The 21,720-nt window shown below is 48.7% G+C and overlaps 1 protein-coding gene across 8 annotated transcripts in view; it reads left to right on the plus strand.

Moving 5' to 3' along the window:
- Positions 1-21,720, plus strand: part of COL13A1 (collagen type XIII alpha 1 chain) — a 61,913-nt gene that overhangs the window by 27,548 nt on the left and 12,645 nt on the right. For 2 of the 8 annotated variants that reach the window (XM_050976086.1, XM_050976087.1), the window contains 18 exons: positions 2,639-2,683; positions 4,396-4,428; positions 4,997-5,023; positions 6,396-6,458; positions 8,248-8,301; positions 9,314-9,400; positions 9,846-9,899; positions 10,109-10,153; positions 10,725-10,793; positions 11,766-11,789; positions 12,192-12,245; positions 12,846-12,890; positions 13,143-13,295; positions 14,011-14,109; positions 16,019-16,060; positions 16,537-16,563; positions 17,807-17,887; positions 20,254-20,289. In XM_050976086.1, coding sequence (XP_050832043.1) covers positions 2,639-2,683; positions 4,396-4,428; positions 4,997-5,023; positions 6,396-6,458; positions 8,248-8,301; positions 9,314-9,400; positions 9,846-9,899; positions 10,109-10,153; positions 10,725-10,793; positions 11,766-11,789; positions 12,192-12,245; positions 12,846-12,890; positions 13,143-13,295; positions 14,011-14,109; positions 16,019-16,060; positions 16,537-16,563; positions 17,807-17,887; positions 20,254-20,289 — 1,038 coding nt within the window. The remainder of the gene's footprint in view (positions 1-2,638; positions 2,684-4,395; positions 4,429-4,996; positions 5,024-6,395; positions 6,459-8,247; positions 8,302-9,313; positions 9,401-9,845; positions 9,900-10,108; positions 10,154-10,724; positions 10,794-11,765; positions 11,790-12,191; positions 12,246-12,845; positions 12,891-13,142; positions 13,296-14,010; positions 14,110-16,018; positions 16,061-16,536; positions 16,564-17,806; positions 17,888-20,253; positions 20,290-21,720) is intronic. The other 6 variants (XM_050976088.1, XM_050976091.1, XM_050976090.1 and 3 more) reach the window with 6 other exon arrangements.

Below are 21,720 nucleotides of genomic sequence, written 5' to 3' on the forward strand. Positions count from 1 at the left end.
AAAGGAAAAGCTGTGTTTTATCCTTGCTGAAACTCCCATGTTTCACTGCTAGCATTGGAACACCTGCTTTGCTCATGCCCATGTACAAGCACTAGCCAGCTCTTCACGTGGCTTCTGGCAAAGGGGCAGTCTCCAGTCATGTCTCAGGGTCATCCAGAGGGTGAGAGCCTTCCCTGACTTGGGGCCACCCACTCTTGCTACTTGGCCCTTTATTTATGTCTTACACACCCCACTTCAGGAAGGGCAGAGATGAAACCCACCACACTTGTAGGATACTAAATTGCAGCTCCAAAGGGGCACCTCTGCAGCCCCAAAGCAGCAGTTTTCTTTCACACACAGACTGTCATTTGTTACTGTCAAGGTCACTTTTCTCTTGACTTCCTTTCTTTTTGCTCAGAGGAGTTGAAAGGGAAGTGCAGACACATTCTTAAATCAGCCGCCAGACCTCACTCAGTAGCAGCTCCTGAGCATCCAACAGCACGTGCATTTGTTGTCTTTGGAAATTGCTTCTTTCTGTTGTCCTCCCACCTAGGAGGATTGATTTGGACTCTGGAAGACTTTTACATCTCCCAACTTTGGATCCAGTTACCTAGACTAGATTTTACCTTCTCTTTGCCTTGAGGAGCCCTGGATAAACACCATGATTCATAGATTAGCTGTAGTGGCCAATTTTGCATGGAATATCACAGCTTTGACTGGCAGTGAAGAATATCTCTGGCCTGAAGAGGTTTCCTAGTATCACACAGAGCCCTTGTTCATTTAACCACCTCTCCCCACCCAGTGGCAGGTGCAGCACAACCTAGATTGTGTCTCAGCTGTTTTTTTTCTGTGGCCACCATTTGGACTTTGATCATGTCAGGACCTAAATCTGTGTCTCACAAAGGTCTTTAGGCAGTGATTATGATCACCTGGGCCACTTGAATGAGCATTTGATTCAGTGCCCCCAGCCTGTCACATTCAGCTTCTCTGATGTTTCCTTACTTTTTTTTTTTTTTTTTTCCTGGAAGATCCACAGGATAAGGCTTTTTCTCATGCTCTGAGGAAGGAGCCATAAAGTGCCCAGAGCCTTTCTTAATAAACCCCTGATCATTTGCCTCTCACAGCAGAGAGCAAAAAGGGTGTCTGCTTTAATTGGCAGCTGATGAGCATCCAGGGGGGGATAAAGCTGCTCACAGCAGGCAGAGCAGGGTGTGAGGTTTCTGTGTCAGGGGGAGAGGTGTAGCCTAACTCTCCCAGAGACCCGGGGGAGATGCTTCCTAAACCAGCAGGAGGCTCAGGAGGGCTGGGAGGTGCTACTGCTCGCCTTCCTGAAGCCCCCTAGGGAGCTGTGCTGGATGTTTTGCCTTCGGTACCCAGCTCCTGACTTGGCTGCCCCGTTCCAGGGCTGCTTTTGCTGGGAGGCTGCTGCTGCCCGGCTGCGGCTCCGGGGATCACAAAGGGAGCAGCCCAGCGGGTACTCGCTGTACTACAATGGCTTCCAAACACACTTAAGGGTTTAAAGATGTGCTGCAGAGTTGTTTTTCTTGCTTTTTCTCCGGCGCTGGGTTTCTTTCTGTTCTTTGGTGGCTCAGTGTCACGTTTGTTGCTGCCCTCTCTAATTAGCCCTGTGTGATCCCGCCGCTGCCGGGGGCTGTGCCAGCCTCCTCAGGAAACACAGAGTAGGCTGGTCGTGCTCTGAGCTGCCCCTGTGGGGGTTACCGAGCTCCCTCTTACCGAGGGGGCTTTGCTTTTGCAGTGTGAAATAATTAAGCAGCTCTCCAGGCAGGCAGTTCTTCCAGGAAAGTCTCTGGGAAGGGGAATTACTGTCACAGGCAGGGCTGCCCTTTGGGGATGGTCTCTGCAAGCAGGGTGGGTGTGTCCCAGCAGAAAGCATCAGTCTTCCCTGCTGGGTCTCTCTTAAAAAAGGCAAGGAGCATAGTTGGGAAGGAGAGAGACCAATCCACATCCTCCAGTACCAAGTATTCCTAATTATTGCTTTACTTTCCTTACTGCTGAAAATAGGGGAGTTAAGTAGGCTGTGTAGGGCAGGAGGTGCCCACACTAGGTCATGGATATTATATTAGAAAGTGTTTTGCAAAATATAGTTCACAGGATGCTGTAATTACAAAAAGTTATTTTTTAAAAAAGCACACACACACACACACACACACACACACATATATATATATATATATATATATATATATCCCTACTAAATAGCCCTTCCAAGCAAGGAATAAACACCCAGAAGAAAATTACAGGAGCAGTATGCAGATGGCCTGAAGGTGTTTTATTTTCCAATTATCAGCAGACAAAATTCAGGCTAACAGCACAAGGGTTCTCTGTCTCTCCAAATAGGTTTGTTCATCCCAGGGTCACTGCAGGCTGAGTGCCTCCCTGTGCCCTACAAAGGGCTGGGATGTGGTAGCAGGGTGTGGAGGCTGTGGCACTCCAGTGGGGTCCGTCCTGCTGTAAGGCTTGAGAGGGGCCACTGGTGGGAAATGGCCCCAGCTAGGACAGTCAGGTGGGGAAGACAGTGCCTCACCTCCCTCAGGAGGGTTTCTCATCACCTGTGCCCTGGACTCTCCTCATGGAGCCCTGGGAGGACTCATCTCCTGTCTCTTGCTGTCTTTCTCTGTGTGTCTTGCTCTGCTTCCAGGGGGAGAGAGGCATGCCAGGGCTGCCAGGAAGACATGGCTCTAAGGTACCTTGGAACCAGAGGAGTGATGCTTGTCTGCCTGACCTCGCCCCTAGCACTCGACTGCCCCTGATGCACAGGCATTTGTGTGTGTGTCTGTGAGCCACTGACTGTCCTCAGCTGAATTATTCATGCTTCTAAATTGCAAAATACAGGGCCTGCCAATTCATGAAGGCACTGGTGGGGGAAGATGTGTTTCACAGAGCAAATGGCATGCCCAGTCTGATGCTGACTTGCAACATCAGCATCTTAATGCTTTCCACCAGGGAGAGCAGCCAGTTGCTGATGTTTGTAGGGAATTGGCATTTTGTAAATTGTGCCAGGTGGGCACTGCAGGTGTGTGTCAGCCCAGCTGGGATGAGCAGGGCTGCCCAAGTGGGAGCCTGGGCTAACAACAGCAATGAATCAGGGTCAGTGTGTGAGCAGCCCTGCATGTCTGTGGATTGCAGTTTGAGGGTAAATACTAGAAAATAACATGGTCTGCAGTCACTGCTGTTTGAAGGCTGAAAAATGAGGAGCAGGCATCCCAAGGCTCTGCAAAGGCCTAACCAAAGGCACTTAACTGCATGTTCTCCCTTTCATGGCTCCAGCCCATGTTGGCTAAAACCTACTGACCCTGAGACACTCTGGAATGCTTTTTACCCCATTTATTGCATAGAATCCCTGATCTCCATCTTCTGTCCTTGTGTTTTTTAGCTTTTGTCCCCGATTTCTGTTTCAGAAAGCTGAGAGGTATGATCCTGCTGCTCTCTGGCTCCCCACTCCTCCTTGTTTGAACTTTTCCGAGCTTTTTTCACTTTGAACTCGGCTCCCAGTCCTCTGCACTGCCTCATGTGCTACATCCCACCTCCTCCTATTTCCCAACTTCTAACACCACCTCACTCTCTCCCCCCCTCCTTAGTTGTCCCTCATATTTGCCTTTTTAACTGGACCTTTTCTAACCAGGACCTGACTAATGCTAACACAGGGGATACAGAGATTTCAGAGAGGATGCTTGACAGGGAACATGTGCTTTTTGCATCAGTGCTGTTGAGGGCAATGTGACAGTGCCTGTGGGAGCAGCTGCCTCCTGAGGCACCTGTCTGGGATGGCAGGGCAGGGACACTCCACAGTCCCATGGTGGTGGCTTGCTCTGCAGTGCAGAATGACAGAATGACACCTGAATTGCAGTGCTTGGAAGTCTGGTTTTTCCCCTAAAGTGTCTGGCTTCAGAGCTCTCCTGGAAACATTTTGGGTTTGTCTTCTGTGATAAGAACAGGTTTGGGGGGAATAGCCAGGCCAAGGCTCTAGGGTGTGAGCCAGCCTTTCTCAGGATGCTTGAGCTGAGGTACCTGGGCTCAAGCCTTGAAGTGGGGGTTTGGTCCTTGGTCTGCCTTTGCATTCCTCAGTTATTTGACACTGTTCTGCTTGTTGGCCTTTGCTTCACTTGCAGGACTAAAATCAGGGGTGGTGGGGGTGGTTTGTCTGGGTTGTGCTCATGGTGCCTGCCTTTGGAAGAGCTTTCTGGAACCCAGAGCCACTGCCATGGGTGAAGAGCTGCTCAGGGAATGAGGACCTGTGCTGTGTGGGGTTCCAGCATCACTTCTGAGTTGTGGAAAGGAAAAGATGTGGATTTTTGCATTTTCGCTGTCACCTGACTGTGATACCATTTAGTTTTAAAACAATGTGTGTCCTATGAGTTTCAAACAAGGTGTTGCTGTCTCTGCTCTCTCTGCCAGGGCGCTCCCGGGGTGGCGGCCGCAGGGATGAAGGTCAGTCCTGGGCTGCAATGCCTCGACTTGGGCACGGGCTGGAGCTGGGAGAGCACAAGGCGCTAGAAAATGGTCGGACAGCTCCCACTGATGGGGAATATCAGAACTGCCTGCCTTTGGCAGAGGTACCAGACCTGTCTGCAGCCTCCCCCAGGGCTGGTGGGCTCGTATCAGCACAGCCTCCTCCTGCTGCACCCGCAGCCTTGCTCTTCTCCTGTGAAAACAGAGCAGGGAGTGGCAAACTCCTCTGTGCCAGCACATGAGTCTTGTCTTGCTCTGCTCTTTTGTATCTGGTAAACATCTGCAAGTACTGCAAGGTGGTTACTCTGTTCTGTGGAAGCAGTGAGCCTGAGCTTTGGTGTTTTCTTATGGCAGCCTGGGAGCTGGCTAATGAAGATAAAAGAGGTTCCAGGCACAAAAATTTGTAACTGCAGCACTCTTGTGCCTTTACTTACCAGCTCAAGACCCCCATAGATGAGTGTTCTTTTCCCCACTCTGATAGCTCTAGGAAGATTTGTCCTCTCTCCTGCTGATTTGTCACTCTATTTTCTTGTCTCTTTCTCACCAGGGCGAGCCTGGGACTCCAGGAGAAAAGGTACTCTCAGAAAGTTTTGCTCTGAGCCTGCACTTCTGGTTGGTTTGTGTATTTTTCCCCTCCCTGTGCTGCTGAGGGAGCTGAGGAATGTCTGTGTGCTTCCCAGTGCCCAAATCCAGGCCCTAATGGCGCCTGCCCCTCTAAGCAAATTGGTAGTAGGGTACAGTGATACACCCAGTGAGAGAGGGACCATACTGCAAATATTTCCATCCTCCTGCTCATGTCTGTGTGTCACTGTAGGACATGAAATGACATGAACGCACTGCTGTTCTCAAGGGAAAAAAGGGGGACTTTATTTTCTGACTTTAACATTCACAGATTTCTAAAAGTGACAGTGGATTGGAGGGTGGCAGTGCCACCTCTCCAATGACACTGGACAAACCAACAGTCCATCAGATTTCTGTTATAAAAGAATGCAAACCAATAAGTTACTTACAGAATGTGTGTGAAAAAGTTTGTTAGAAGAATGTAAACATCAGAAGGCTTAGAAAAACTTTAAAAATCAGAGCAACATCTGTGTTCATGGGAATACCTTCCAGCTGCCATCCTCCTTTCCTCCCTACTCCAGAAGAGACACGGGGCACACTTTGCTCAGGGAGCAGGCTCTCTCTGCCCCTTCCCTTGTCCCCCTTCTGCCTCCCAGCACTTCTGTGTCCCCAAGCCTTCCCGTGTCCCTGCAGAGGGCTGTCCCCTCCTGTGTCAGTGTGGTGTGACCTGGTGTGAGTTCCCAGGGCAGGCATGGGGCAGTACTGCCCTGTCGCTGACATATTTTCTGAAAAGTCCCTTTGCCAGGATTTCTTCTCCTGGGAAGCTGAGAAGCCTCAGAGAAAAAGGAAAAGAATAATTATCTGATTGCTTCTCCTGTGTTTTGCTGCTTTGGAATGTGGTTTGGGCATTGTTTACCAACAGGTGGTTGGTTGATTGATTTCATGTGAATTGTTTTTAGTTAATGACCAATCACAGCCAGCTGTGTCAGGACTCTGGAAGAGACAGTCTCAAGTTTTTATCATCATTCTTTGTAGCCTTATGTCTGCATCCTTTCTCTATTCTTTAGTATAGTATTCTTTAATATAATCCAGTAACATAAAAGAATAACTTATTATTTTATAATAATTTATAAAACTTATAAATTATTAACTTAATTATTAAATTATTAACTTACTATTTTATAATAATTATAATATTTTCTGAGAACACAGAGTCAGATTCACTCATCTCTCCCCACATCGGGGTTGCCAACAAATTCAACCCTGCCCCATCCCTCTCCATCCCGGAGCAGCTGCCTCCTCTTGTGTGAGGCTGGCTGGGTTATGTTACAGCATGTGACAGCCATGTAACACAACGTTCTCTGTCTCTTTTCTTCCCCACCAAGGGAGATTCTGGAGTGCCAGGGAGGATGGGCCCCCCAGGTTTGCCAGGGAAGAGGGGGCAGCGGGTAGGACATTGCGTGTTTGGGCTGGGTGTCCTGGCAGCGCTGTGCTCCTGTAGCTGCATTGGGCTGCTTGCAGGGGATTATGTGTCCTGTGCTGGCTCTGGCCCCCTTGGGGAAGTGTGTTTGTGTGTTCCTGCTTGCAGGAGGGTGGGGGCTGCTGGCAGGCAGAGCAGCACGAGATGCTTGGGATGTAGTCTTGTCCCGGGAACGATTAAGGACAGTGCCACTTCTCTTGACTCCAGAAATAACACCCTAAACAGGGATCCAGTAATCTGACCTCCTTCCTTGAGAAATCCACTGCTTTGCATCCTAGTTCTGGCAGCACAGGATGTTTTCAGTAGTTCTTATGGACACATGTATTCAAAACAGTCCTTGAATGAAAAGTGGGATACCAAAGCCAGAATCAGGATCTTGGGATCTTAATCCTGGGACAGGATTAAGAATTATATTTTTACAAAAACCTTCAGTGCCAAACCTTTTCCTTGGGTATGAGGTCTTGAAAATGTTTTCCCTCTTTCCAGGGAGAGAAGCATTAATTTAGCAATGTGCATGCTCTGGCAGGGAAAGAAAGCTGAGGGAGGGAGGGGCTTACAGGTGGCTGGAAGCCAAATTACCTTGGAGAAAGGGGTCACTGCTCTCTAGAATTGCCTGACAAAAATATTGCTCCTAGTAGATTATTTTCCAGGGAGCCACCAGTGCATGTCTGTTCCTGGAGCATTGATGCAAGTCCCCTGCATGTCAGATGAGTGCCCTTGAGCTGTGATGAGCAGCAGCAGCCTCTGCAGGCCAGCAGCATGGCTCCAGGACAGAGCTGGCCACCTGTGGGGGCAAAGAGGGTTTGAGTTGTTCTGTATAAACTGTACAAGTTGCTGAGTCTTGGAGCTGTGGGGATAGTGGCTGAGAACACGCCTTTCCCTGGGGATGCATTTGAAACATCTCTTCAGGGTTACAGAAACCTCCAGTGTGTCTCTCTGTCCTGGCAAAATGCAGACTCCCAGACAGGACACTGTGCCTGGAAACCATGAGTTTAGCAGCTGGGTGGAATGGTCTGAAGAGAACTTAACTTCAACATAAGGACCAGTAGTTGATCTCCAATATTGAAAATATGGCCCAGGTGTCATGGTGAACTGAGCAAAGCCACCTCACCAAGGGAATGCTGGATGCTCTCCATTGCTCACTGCCCCTGGCATCCTCCATGGTGCCTCACACAGCTCAGCCTGCAGCTCTCCAGGCAGCATCTTACACCATCAGCTGCTGGCTTTGCCCTTTCTGCCACTCCTGTCTTCACTGCTTACATGGCCAGTGTGTGTCCCAGAGCTTGGCTGCCAGCTGAGATGCTGCACTGCTTGGGTTCATTTGGGAGCATAATGAGTCTGGGATTTGGAGCTGGGGAAAGAGGAGCAGGGCATGGAGAAAGTCCTGCACTCCAACTGAAATTCACCCTGGGCAACAGCTTCTGTGGGTGTATGGAACAGGGAAAGCCTCTGCAGAAGAAGGGTCAGGGAAAAATGTTCAGCAGAGCAGAGGGATAAGGAAGATCACAGGGAGGACCCTGGATCCATTTCTCATTCACCTTCCTTTGGAGAGAAATGGCAGTGATGTGCAGAGATAATCAAAAGGTTGGGCAAAAACATGTAATGTCTTGAGCTGGTACTGCTCAAGGTCTGTGCCCAAAATAAGATCCCTAGAGAGGGAAAGAGGGTGTGAAACCAGGAGCAGATCACCTTTTTACTGCTCCTCCAGGATGGAGAGCCTGCAGAGTCAACCTTGACCATGTCTGTTTTGCCAACAGGGTGAGAAGGGACGAGCTGGTGACCCTGGAATTCCTGGACTTCCTGGCCCAAAGGTTTGTCTCTTGCCTGAATTTTTTTTTTTTTTTTTTTGGTGGGGCCACTCTCACTCCTTTTCCTCCCTCCCTCCCTCCCTCCTGTGCACATCTCAGACATTCTTAGCTGACTGTGGCAGCATGTCCTGCACTGCTCAGCTGAATGTCATCTTCAGTCAGGGGTGTGAGTGAGGCACACAAAAGATGCCTTTTTGTAAGAATGCAATGAGGGGGAGGATGTGTTCCTGGGAGCAGGACCACAGAATCATGTTCCAGTAGTTCCCCTTTAAAAGCCAGATGTAATATGGCATTTCAGCCTCCCTCCTGCTCCAGGATCCATGGATGATGAGGAGCTGGGCTTTTGGGGAGCTGCACTGCTGTGCTCTGAGTTGGAGAAGCTTTTTGCTCAGGGAGACTCAGGGCAGGTCAGATAAAGCCAAGCCCTGAAAGTGGTTTTTCCCCTGTGCTCTGAGATTTTCAGGTAGGAATCACACCTTTCAAATCAGACTTGCCCAGGGTGCTTTTCCTTTGGGAAAGGGGACAGTGCAGTGAATGCCAGTGGCCATTTCAGGAAGGGATGAGGGTGTAGTGGCAAAGCTCTCCTGTTACTGCCTTATTATCTGCTCTGTGCAAAGGACATGGTGTGCAGGGCTGAGTGGCTGGTGGCTACAGCTCCAGAGGGAGCATTCCAAAAGAAGCCATCATCAGTCAGGTGGTTTAACCAGCTCAGTTTCATCAGCAGAAGAACACAGTGTTCAAAGGCAGGCTGGGGGATGAGGGCTGTCCACAGGCAGCCTTGTGCAGCCAAAGGGATGAGTGTGGCCCTGGCTGCTGGCAGGGCTCCACAAGGACCCTCAGGCAGGACCTGCTGTCCTGGTTCCTGGCCAGCTCTGCCTCTGGAGCAGCTCTCTGGGCTGTCAAGAGTCCAGCTGATGGATCTTGTCTTGGTTGTGTCTCTGAGCCAGTGTTTTGGCAAGTGAACTTAGAGAGGTGCAGAGTCTGAGACACGTGGCTTGTTCTTCTTTGCTAACAGGGAGAGAAGGGAATTGCTGAGAATGCCTTGGTGGGAGCTAAAGGAGAACCTGGCCCTCCAGGTCTGCCTGGACCCCCTGGACCAAAGGTGAGGGGTTTTTCCTTCACAGAATTGTGGGTTGTGAGGGACTGTGCCCAGCACAAGGTTGTAGGAAGGACCAAAGGTTGTATTAATCTGTGCCCACCTCTGATCACGTGCTGGAGGGATATCAGAGTGATCTAGTACTGTTGTTCTGTATGCTGCAGGTGAGAGAGTTTATGAACTGTTTTTGGAAGGAAAGTACCCTTCTCGTGCTCGCATAACTCTGTGACAAACCAGTCTGAACACTCCCTCTGCACTGGGTGGAACAGAAGGGTGCCTGGTGGGCAGTGGTGACAGGAGATTTGGGCTACCTGAGGAGAAGGGAGCACAGGAGGGGTGCTTGGCTGGTACAGTTCTGCAGCTCTTCCTCCTGGAAATGCAAAGCCAGCAGTGAAGTTGCACCTTCTCACCACAACACAAACCCATGCCTCTCCCTTTCTCTCCCTGTCAGGGAGAAGCAGGTGACATTGGTCAGCCTGGTGCTACAGGATCCCAGGGAGAAAAGGTAAGGAGTGCTTCTGCACAGCCCAGCTCCGGGTTCCCAGCTTCAGGAGCTGCACATTTGTTCTGTGTGTACAAAACTTAGGTGAGAAGGAGAATTTTAACTCGAGCTGTCTAGCCCAGATTGTTTCAGAGAACCAGCAGAGTGTGATTCCTGGACTTCAAGAAAGTGAAGGGATGGGCTTTGCTAAAACTGTGATCTTCCTGTTTCAGGGGGAACGTGGTTCACCAGGAGACCAGGGACCCGTGGGCCCAAGGGTAGGTGTCCTTCACTGACAAAGAGTTTTGGCCCTTCAGAGAGGTCTAAGGATAGTGGGACCACCCTGACAGTCCAGATTGGGTCTTGCTGTCACTAAGAGTACTCAGAGATGGGCAGTGGCTAACTTTGAGGTGGGATGTTTCTCCACTCCACACCCACAGGAGGAAAACATTCTCCCAGGCCATCTCAGGGTGGCTCCTTCATAGGAGGAGGTGGGTTTGGACATCCCAGTCTGGACTCAGGCCCTTGACCTACCAGAAAAGGCCTACAAGAGGGTGGATGCTTGCACACATCTACCAATTGGTCAAACAGTCCAGTTCCTGGATTCTGGCCTCAACTTCCCCTCTTCCCAGACTGCCAGCTTTGATGGTTGTGATTTGGTGATCTGAGCTGGGCTGGCTGCAACTCTGTAGAATCTCCTGCACTGCAGGGGCTTTCTTTAATAAATGAAAAAGTGGGCACTGGTGAAATGGGCCCCTCTGAGCCCCCTTTTTCAGAGTGAGCCACAGCTCTGAGCCCCCCAAGGGAAGGGCATTCCTAGCCCCTGGCTGAAGACCTGGTATTTTACAGGGCCCCAAAGGAGAGCCTGGCAAGGATGAAATGATGGACTATGATGGGAACATCAGTGAAGCTCTCCAGGTGAGCAGCTGCCCTCCTGTCCTGTGAGGTGTCTGCTGGATGCTTGGCTATTCCCCAAGGGCTGCAGGCAGGGGACAGTGCAGATCTGCTTCCTTGGGTAGCAGCAAAGGGAAGCTTTGGTTGTGCCACAGTCTCCTTCATCCCACAGCTCACTGCCTGCAGGGTTTTGCTGAATACCTGTGCACTGGCTGTGTTGTATTTGCAAGGACCCTCATGGCAAGAAAGAATTATGAATCTGACTCTGTGTTCTCAGAAGGCTAATTTATTATTTTATGATACTATATTATATTAAAAATACTATATTATACCAAAGAATAAAGAAAAGATACTTACAAAATGCTAAAAGGCTAATCATGAAAACTCCTGACTCTTTCCAGAGTCTTGACACAGCTCGGCCTTGATTGGCCAAAGAGTGAAAACAACTCACACTAAAATCCAGTGGAACAATCACCTGTGGGAAAACAATCTCCAAACACATTCCACATGAGCACAACACAGGAGAAGTAAATGAGATAAAAATTGTTTTCTTTTTTTTCTCCAAGGCTTCTCAGCTTCCAGAGAGCAAAGGGATTTTCCCAGAGAATGTGAATGCCCCACTGGCTGGGCTGGTGCACTGGCAGTGGTGGACAGAGAGGTCACATGAATGCTCTGGGAATGGCCCAGAGCATGGGGTGGGTGGTGGATAAAGTCACCAAAGCTTCCTTAAAAAGAATGTGAGGATGGAGTGCAGTGAGCTGGGCACAGCCTGGCCTCCACTGGGAAAATGGAGAAATTGTAGAGTAACAGCTCTGTGGGACTTGGAGTGAGTTTTTAGTTTAGCTTTCTTTTGTGGTTTTTTTCCCCCCTCTTCTTAATTTTGTAAGCTCCTTACTCATTTGGGCCAGTGTTACATTAGTGGAGAACAAGCCAACTCCAGGAAAAAGCTGAGTTTTCCAATGTTTTCTAATTTTTTTTTCACTTTCTTTTTCCTAGGAAATACGAACTTTGGCTTTGATGGTGAGTTCCTGTCCATGCTGTGGGGTTTTACACAAGCAGCCACATGTCAATCCTAAGCAGATGGCCTGACAATTTAGGTGCAGCTAAAACACTTGGCCTTTGCAATTGGGAGCTAAAGCTGGGGCAGCTGACAGCTGAAAGAAGAGCTCATCTTGCCTTCTGATCTTGGCCCTTGAATTCTAATCAGGGCTTTCATCTCTCTGCTTTAAGAGGTCATACATGCTGCTCAGAAGGAGCAGGGAAGAGCAGCTCTCAGGGCTCTCCATTGCTCATCTTCCATGCAAAATATGATTTTAGGAATCCCTTGGAATATTCCTCTGTGATTGCCCCTTAAACTTAGGAGAGGTGTTTGGTTGCAAACCACAAAAATACAAATATGAAAATAATTTTTTCTTTATCTAGGGACCCCCAGGACGTCCAGGTGTGGCTGGACCTCCAGGGCCACCAGGACAGAAGGTATTGTCCCAGTTCAGCACTTGCAGATCTCAGAGGAGTGGCCCAGGCAGAATTCCCACCCCCAGCTCTTCCCAGTGTCCAGTATTTCCTATCCAGCACTGTCAGACTGTCCTGCTGTCCTCTGCCACTCCTCCTCACACACAATATCCTGAAAATCTCTTTTCCCACAATGATAATGCCTAATCTGAAAGATGAAGGATGCTTTGTACTTGTCCCCCCCTTCAGGAAGCAGCTTGTGGGAACCAAACTGTGGGATTGTGTTGGTTGGGGACTGCATGACTGCACTGGGAGCTGGCAGTCAGGATCAACAAGATTGGGAAAATGCTCAGGCACTCACATGATGTAATGTTTCAACAGGGGTTTCCATGGGGTTTTTTTAATTTCTTTTTTAATTCTATGACTGCAGAAAAACCCTGGGGTTTCCATGCTTTATTTTTGGTGATTACAGGGAAAAAAAATTGGATTTTTCCTACTTTTTTTCTGTGTGAGTAGTCCATGCAGAGTATTTCTGCACTGCCTGCCCTTTTTCATCACAGTGCCCCACAGAAGGAGTCAGAGTAGCTACTTTCAAAGTGCCAAAGTAACAATTCTGTGTTTCAGGGTGAAATTGGCTTGCCAGGTCCTCCAGGCCACGATGGAGAAAAGGTAAAGCATCATGCTCTTCCCTCAGGGACCTTACCTGGGTCATCTCTGGCACTGACATCCCACAAGGAAAAAAAAAGTACTTTGCTTCACAAGAAGGAGCATTAATGGTTTGTCAGTGTCCTGACATTTGTCATGGCAGTGCTGCTTTGTCCTGTGTCCCAAGGGCATAGCTGGGAAGTAAAGGATGAGCAGAACAAGAGGCTCTGAGCCTTGCTCCATCTGTAAGTTGTTTGTTGTGTGAATTTCATTTAGGGACCACGTGGCAAGCCTGGAGAAATGGGCCCTCCTGGGCCTCAGGGCCTGCCAGGGAAGGATGGACCTGCTGGGATGAAGGGAGAACCAGGCCATGCTGGGGGCAGAGGAGAGAAGGGTGAGAAGGGAGATCCAGGACAAGCAGGCTCCCCGGTGAGTGAAGTATCCCTGCCAGGTGGGTGCTGCTGTGTCAATGCCAAATACAGGAGATCCTGGCTTCTTGGCACATGTGTTGTCCTCTTGCTGGAGTGGCTGTCCCCAGGTGCCCGCCCTGCCCCGTGTCCCCAGCCCAGCTTGCTGCCTGGTGTTTTGCTGGCACTGAGCAGGTGTGAGTGTGAGCCAGGAGGCTGAGGCACCAGCACACCTCCTCCTGGCAGGGCAGCTGCATGGGGGAACCCCTCACAACCCAGCCACTAACTGGGGCACAGTGCCCAGCCTCCCAGCTTCGGTCTGTCACAGCTCCTGTGTCCCCAGCACTGCTCAGGGGGTTTGTGCAATAACTTCCTGCCTCTCTGTGGGATTGCCAGGATGAAACTCCTGCTGTCTCAACAGCTGCCTGTGGGGAATGATTGCTAGCACAGACTCCAGCAAAGTGCATGACCCTGAGCAGAACTTGGAGGCAGGAAAGCAGCACCCCATCCCTACTCTGGGGGCTGGTACCTCCACAGTGACAGGAGGATGTTCAGCCATTTGCCCCTCTGCTTTCAATGCTAGTGAATTCCTGCATTTCCCTGGATACCTGGTAGATTTCCAAGGTTTTCAGGGTACTCCTGGGATGACCAGAGCCAATCTTGGCTCTTAGACTGATATGTTATATGTCTGCCTGACTTAGCTGTGCAAAACTCCACAAATCTTTCTTGATCTGTAGGGTCTGGATGGCCCCACTGGAGAGAAGGGCGAACAAGGTGACCAAGGGATACCAGGACCATCAGGATTGCCAGGGCCCATTGGACTTCCAGGATTGACAGTAAGAATGGGAAAGAAAAGGCTGCTCTTTGCTTGGTAAAGAGAAAATAGCACAGAGCAGCATATGAGGGCTCATTTCCCAAAGTGCTGAATATCCTGGGAGCCTCAGAGGCCTCCCCCTTTGTTGGGTGCCACAGAATGTCCCTCAGACCTCCAGCAGCATGCAGGGAATGTGAAACACATGGCCTGTTCCCACTTCTCCTGGGGGAATTGCTGCTGCCAGCACATGGGGGGCTCACAGGCAGCTTTGGTGGAGCTCCAGAGCACAGCCAGTGGGGATGGGCTCTGCTGCTGTGTCCAGGGAGGGAAGGGGAGCTGGGGAGCACAGACACAAAGGGAATCCAGGAGGGCTGGTATGTGGCATTTTTTGGGGTTCCCAAGACAAAGGTGGAATTGATGAATTTGACTCTGTTTTTAGAAGGTTAATTTATTATTTTATGTACTTATATTATATTATAGAATGCTATCCTAAAGAATAGAGAAAGGATACATCAGAAGGCTTTACAAGATACTAATTAAAAACTCGTGGCTGACTCCTCAGTCCTGACACAGTTGGACCACGATTGATCATTAAGTAAAAACAATTCACATCAAGCCAATCAAACAACCACCTGTTGGTAAACAATGTCCAACCACATTCCAAAGCAGCAAAACAGAGGAGCAGCAATTCAGATAATTATTGTTTTCATTCTTCTCTGAGGCTTCTCAGCTTCCCAGGAGAAGAAATCCTGGCAAAGGGATTTTTCAGAAAATATGACAGTGACACCAGTAGGTCACTGCTCCCATGTTCCTTTGGGATCTCAGCAGCAGGGGAGGGGTGATCTGGAAGCAGTGCTGCTGGAAACTGGCACACCCCCCTCTGGTGACAACCCTTGGCTGAGGACAGCAAGCCTCATGCTGTGGTGCTGCACCAGCCACCTCTGGCTCCTGATGGCTCCTTTCCCTGACACGAGAACAATCAGGCTCACAGCCCTCAGTCAATATGTAAATGCAGTAAATGATGTCCTGGCAATTATTTGCATGTGTATATATACACAAGTTTTGGGTTTTTTTTGCCCAAAAGATTTTGGTGTTCTTGAATTTGCCTGTTCTTCCCTCAAAGCTCACCCCTAGCTTTGGAGTGCTCTGAAGCAAGAAGTCCCACAGGCTATTGGCACGTGTGGAGCCAGACACCTTCTTTAATATCTTTTGCTTTTTGACCCTATGAGGTGTTTTTGGGGTCCCCCATCATGGGAAGGAAAGATGAATCTGACTTTATGTTTTTAGAAGGCTAATTTATTATTTTATGATCTATATTATATTAAAGAATGCTATACTAAACTGTATTGAAGAATAGAGAAAGGATACAGACAGAGGCTAAAAGGTAATAATGAAAACTTGTGACTCTCTCCTCAGAGTCTGACACAGCCAGACTGTGATTGGTCATTAAGTAAAAACAATTCACATGTTGGATAAGCAATCTCCAGACCACATTCCAAAGCAGCAAAACACAGGAGAAGCTAATGAGATAATATTGGTTTTTTTTTTTGTTTTTTTTTTTTTTTACTGAGGCTTCTCAGCTTCCCAGGAGAAGACTCCTGGGCAAAGGGATTTTTCAGAAAATATGACCATGCCAAGCCTATGCCTCCTTGTAGGAATGGTGGTGGAATAGTGGAAAAAAACCTCCCTGCTTTCCCTCCCCTTAAAGATTGGCACCTTTTGCATAACCCTCTCCTGAGTCCTGCTGCTGCTTCCCAGCCCCTCAGTCCTGGATTGCTGCTGCTTCCTAACACAGTCCTTAGGTGGAATCCAGATTTCCCAGGCTGGCAGAGGAGCCCTGCTGCACCCTGTGTCCTGTCCCCCTCTGAGCAGCCCCACTTTGCCCGTGAGGGCAGCACATTGATGGTGACTTCTCTTGTGTTGCTTTGCAGGTGTCTGGGCCCCCTGGACCCCAGGGCCCTCCAGGACCTCCAGTAAGTTTGAGTCACTCACCTGAGGAGCAAAGGGAATGGGATTAGAGCAGTGCCTGGGGAGGGTTCTGTGTAGAGACAGCCAGAACCACTTCATTGAAATGGGAACATGCTTAGTGTCACTTCCAAACCCACCCCCAGGGTAGCTCTGGGCTGGCAGGGCAAAGAAAGAAGGTTTTGGTAGCTGGAGATGAAAGGAAAGACACTAGTGAGATGGGATGGATGGGATTAAAGGGATCAACTGCAAAAATTGTTTTAACAGCACTCCTGGCCCCCTGCCAGGGTGTGCTTGGCAAGAGGCTCCTGGTTAGGGATGAGAACAGTACTTGAGGTGCCCCTTGCACAAATAAAGAGGCTTTGGGGCTGAGGGTTCCTGCCCCACAGAGCAAAACCTGTGTACTGCATGCTTCACTGGGAGACCTGAGCTTAAAACCCATCCTGAAACATGACTTATATCTTGTCTCTCCTCCCAAATTCAGGGCCTTCAGGGTGTCCCAGGACCCAAGGTAAGGGTACAAAGTATTACATACTGAAATGTAACAAAAGTTGTCCCAGGTGCTAGAATTCCCTTCAGTAACATATTTGTAGTTCAGGTGGTAGTTTTCTTCCATCTTGGTAAGAGGATAAATCCTTCTGGATATTTTCTTGTAGGAAATGGACTAGCAGCTCTCATTTTAGGTCCCAGAAAAATGGTCATTCCCTCCAGTTTTCACCCAGAGAAGTGGGAATTTACTGGTCTGTGGAATTCTGCCCATGAGAACACAGCTGAAATCTCTGTCTGGAGGGTGGAGGTCTGTACAGTGGGATGAATAGTCTGCCACACAGTCCTAAGGAACTGAGCTCTAGCTAAAAATTAGTCTTAAAATTACCCTGTATATTCTGCTGTAAAGCACTCAGGAACCTCACCATCCTTGGTGGTGAGAATCTTTCTATTCTCCATCTAAATGCTCAGCCTGCACCATTGCCTTGCCCACTGTAAAACTGTTTCCTACACAAAAAATAGGGGAGTGGAAATGTTCAAGGAGAGCTGCCTATTTCTGGTGACATCCTGGACAAAGATTGGAAAATGTGCCAAGTGTCTTAATTTTAATTAATTTTAGTATTTGGCCACCAGCATTGTTTGGGCACTAAAAGGGATGGGTGTGTTTTAAAAAGCCTTGTGAACAGCAATGATTAGGAAAACAGTTTTGGGTTACATTTTGAATTTAAGTAAAAGGGGTATTTTTTCAAACATTGCTTTATAGTTTACAATAGAGAATTTTAAATATACAGTTGGGAAAAGAATGCTGAAATTGTTTTTTTCTGAAATGTTGAAACAGATGCCTTAGCATCTCCAAAAATTATTTCTGTGTGATTTTTCTTCAAGGCTTGTAGACACCTGTCATTCACTTCCGGTGGATCCACGTCTTAAAATGTAAACCCACTGTATCAGATAACTTCTGGTTATTTATATTGATATATAAATATATGTACAGCAACAACAGCAGGGAGAGCAGCACTGGAGTGAGCTCAGCTCTCCTCTGAACATCTTTATCTCAGGGCCTGAGTCTCCTCTGATTGCCACTGAGTTAAAACAGGTGCTCACAGAGGGCTAATTTGAGTGGCAGTGCTTTTCTTCAGGTTAGGCTGAGAATTGGGCTAAAGCCTTGCTCTGCTGCTCTTACCTTCCCTCTGCTCTCTGAGGGGAGGAATGTTTGTTATATAAGTGCTGTTATGGTGGGTTTATTTTCTGCTCCATCCTTCCTTTAGGGGGAAGCAGGGATTGATGGAGTGAAAGGAGAGAAGGGTGCCCAGGGTGAAAAAGGAGACAGAGGGCCACTGGGATTACCCGTAAGTATCCAGGAAGCAAGCAGCACTTGGTGAGCCAAATTTCATAGCAGCTGTAAAAGGATCCCTCAATAGGAGAGAGGCACGTGGGGATTTGCTATGTAAAGTCAGAGAAAGAGATGGTCTATAAATAACTGTGCCTTTGCTTTTTCAACCCAAAGTCTCAATTTCTGTGCTGTGCCTTCAGCTTGTAGATCTGTTCAATAGATAAGTGATCACTTTATTTCCTCCTGCTTCTGGCAGGACTGGGAAAAACAAGCAGTAGCTTTCCTGGAGGTTCTCTGCTCTTCTGGGCAAGATGAGAAACATAAGTCAGAGATGTGGAAAGAGAAAAACCTTCCCCAGCCATTTGTCTCCTGGGCTAAGCTTTGTACAAAGCATGGCTGTTCTAAGTGCACCCAGCTTCTTTGAAAGCTGGAACATTCCTGTCCCTTCTGCCATGGGATCAGTGCTCCCCCTGGCCCAGCTTGTCCCTGCTGTGTGTGAGCTCAGTTCCAGTAGCCTGGTGTTAGAGCACTGCTTGGCTTAGCAGGAGGTACTGGGGCATGGTGTAGTATAGAGGGGTTGCAGGAGCTTTAGGTACAAACCTGACGATGGTTTGTTACTGGTTAACTGGTTACTAAGTTACTGGGTGCTAACTTAGTCCCACCCAGTTGTTCCACCAGCCCCCAGGTTCTCTCATCATAAAAAGCACTGGTGGCACAGTAGATCTTCTCCCTTCCCCAAATGTTCTGCCTGGAGCAAACACTGCAGAGTGCATCTCATGTGCTGTGTGGCTTGTTGTCCTGTGTTTGACCACCCAGATCCCTTGTCCCTGACTTTGGCTGAAATGTGTGTCTTTGTTTGTAAAATGTTTTCCCCCTACAGTTGTGCAGAGCAGTGGTTCCCTTCTAGAGCTTGAATGAATCCCCTTGAAGTCCAGGCTCTCAAATGAGCCCAGCCTGAGTACATTCCTGGGGCTCCAGGCAGGGCAGTGGGGGGAAAGGGGAGCCTTTGGAAGGCTCAAAGGCCAGGGATTGTGCCTCAGTGAAGCAGTGAGAAGTTAGAAGCCAGTCCCCTGAGAAATGCCAATGGAAGTTTTCTGTGTACATGGTTCTTCCCTCGAGCCTGTGGGGTATCCAGACAGGGGAAGGAGATCCTTGTGACAGCCCAAGCAGGAGGTGCCCCAGCAATTATCCCAACATCTCATCCTTGTGGCAGCGAATGTCCTAGCTGCTTCTCCTGCAGCAGTGAGCCCCATGGGGGTCCAAAGGTCCCTTGGCTTTTCCCATCACTCTTCCTGAGCTGTGGGAGGTGGGAAGACTGGCTCAGAAGGGTCCTCTTAGGAATGTTTTGTTGGGATCAGCAATATTGGCTGGCCAGTTAGATCAGTTACTGTGGAACTTGTATCCTTCTTCAGAGCCATTGAACTTTCTCTATAAGCTTTTCCATGCCTGATCCAGTGTATCTTCAGCCTGTCAAACTAAATGCAGTGCCAAGCAGGTTCTGAAATATTTCAGGCTGTAAAATCCTGAAGCTGGATCTGCTGCCTTTTCCTCTGACTTGGGGCTTGACCTCATGCTGGAATTCCAGTCCTGATTATCTGCAGCAGCCTTGGCTGACAGGGTGAGGAGCTTGTAATTCTCAGGTGGAGGAAAACTCAGTGTTTGGTACTTATATGCTACCACAGTTTCCCTCCCAGGCACTGTCTGAGACAAGCCACTGGGCTTGATGGGCCTTGGGCAGAATCACTGATAGGTCTTGTGGATGAGGAGATCCAGGGCAGGAGCTGAACAGACAGCAAAGGGCCACTTGATCTCAGTCTGGTGTAAATCTGCACTGGTGACAGAGGGAGATGAGCCACCTGTTTCATAAGCCCCCAAACAACTGCATGGGGAGTGGAGCAAGTCTGCAGCTGACCTAGTGGGCACCACAGGCCCTGGGTTTCTTGGTAGCTACTTGAACAGCTGATGGTTCTGCACTGCCTGTAAATGCCTTGGTGAGCAGTGGCCTCTGAGCCTTGTGTCTCACCTGTGTTGCCCAGCCTGCCACAGAGGCAATGCAGATTCCAGCTCCACTGTCACATTGTCCTTTTCACCACCTGTCACAGAACAACTGCTTCCCCAGGAGTTTCCTGGTGGCATTGAGTGAGGGAAATTTGCACTCTTAAGAGGATTTTGAGAAAGCAAAGAGAGAAAGTTGCAGGTCAAAGTTATATGTATTCAGTGTTTCTGTGTTTTTGTTGGTTTGCTTGTAAGTGCCATCACCTGTCCTTGAGATCTTAATTTTTGTTAATTGCAAGCATATGTTTGTCTCAAGTCACTGCTTTACTCACCTCTCCCCTCCCCTCTCCTCTGCCTTGTTTTTGTGACCCCTCCCTGCCTGTTCAGGGTGCTTCAGGTTTAGACGGCAGGCCTGGACCAGCGGTGAGTTCCACTTCTCTGTTACCCCCTGTTTGTCCTCCCCAGTATTGTCACTCGTGTTGTGTCTTCCACCCAAGTCTTGTTTATATGAGGAATAATCTTACTTTTACCAAAGCAGGCTTGGGAGGGGGTTAAACTTAAAATGAGGAGTGATATCACACACTTATTGTCTTTGATGCTACCAGTCTGGATGCTGGGATCAGGGATCACAGCCTACTTGTTCCTCTGTGTCTCAGTAACAAGAGGAATGAAACCTCTGCATGATTCCATGATGCTCTGTTCTCCTGTCCTCCTTATCCTGGAGGGTCTCCAACCTGTCATTCTCCAGGAGACCGGAGAGGGACTCATCAGCAGCATCTGTGGTCACAGCACAAGGGGGAATGGCTTCAAAAGGAAAGATTCAGGAGGTTTAGGTTGGATATTAGGAACAAGTTCTTTACTGTGAGGTACTGGCACAGATTGCCCAGAGAAGCTGTGGCTGGCCCTCCCCTGGAAGTGTTCAAGGCTTGGAGCAGCCTGGTCTAGTGGAAGGTGTCTCTGTTCATGGGAAGGGGTTGGAGAGATGATGTTTAAGGGCCCCACCAACCCCAAACCATTCTATGATTGTAAGTAATGCCAACCTGGTTCTGCAAACCACTCTGCTATTCTTGGGTAACAGCTGTTAAGTAACAGCCAAATATTTTTAATCCCTCTTGGGAAATCACAGATCACCCATGTCCAATCCATTTGGCTATTTAAAAACAAAAAGCAATTTCTCCTCCTCAGTGTAGCTGGGGATAATTTCAGCTGCTCTGACTTCTTAAGAGAATCTGAGTGGCAGCTTATAGAGTCACTTGTTTGGGGAAACTGTAGATCCAATTTTATAGATGTGCAGGGCATAATTTCAGTGTATTCCTTAGCAGTAAATGGTGCATAAGTGAAGGCAGTGAAGATGTCCATGATTGCATGGGTCTAAGGAGAGCCTGATTTTTCTCTCTTCCTTCTCCACACTGAAGTTGTGTGCTGCATGAGCTACTCCTCACCTTGTGTTCTGTGGATCTTGACTTCTCTGAAAAGCTCTCCTGATCCACATGAGCTGTCCTGCTCTCATCAGAGGGGTTACTTTAGTGACTAAGCATTGCAGACTGACAATAAAATGTACAAGACCCTTTGCTTTAAGGCTTTTAGAAAAAGTCTCTCCCGTTTGGGAAGTTTTCTCCTTGGTTCTTCCTAGGAGTCAGGCAGTGTGCCTCAGAAGTGTTCCTTTATTGAGGCTCCTTGAGGGAATTGTAGACCCATACCCATGTGGTTCAAGGAGTCTGAGTTGGAGGTGCTGGAGTCCTGTTCCTAGCCAGAGGGGTATTGCAGCCAACATTAAAGGTCACTTTGATTGATTTCCCAGAGGCCAGGTGAGTCTCAGGAGCACCAGCAGGGAGCTTTGGTGTGCTGGTGGGA

The sequence above is a fragment of the Serinus canaria genome, chromosome 6 (assembly GCF_022539315.1).
Source record: "Serinus canaria isolate serCan28SL12 chromosome 6, serCan2020, whole genome shotgun sequence".
Taxonomy (NCBI): domain Eukaryota; kingdom Metazoa; phylum Chordata; class Aves; order Passeriformes; family Fringillidae; genus Serinus; species Serinus canaria.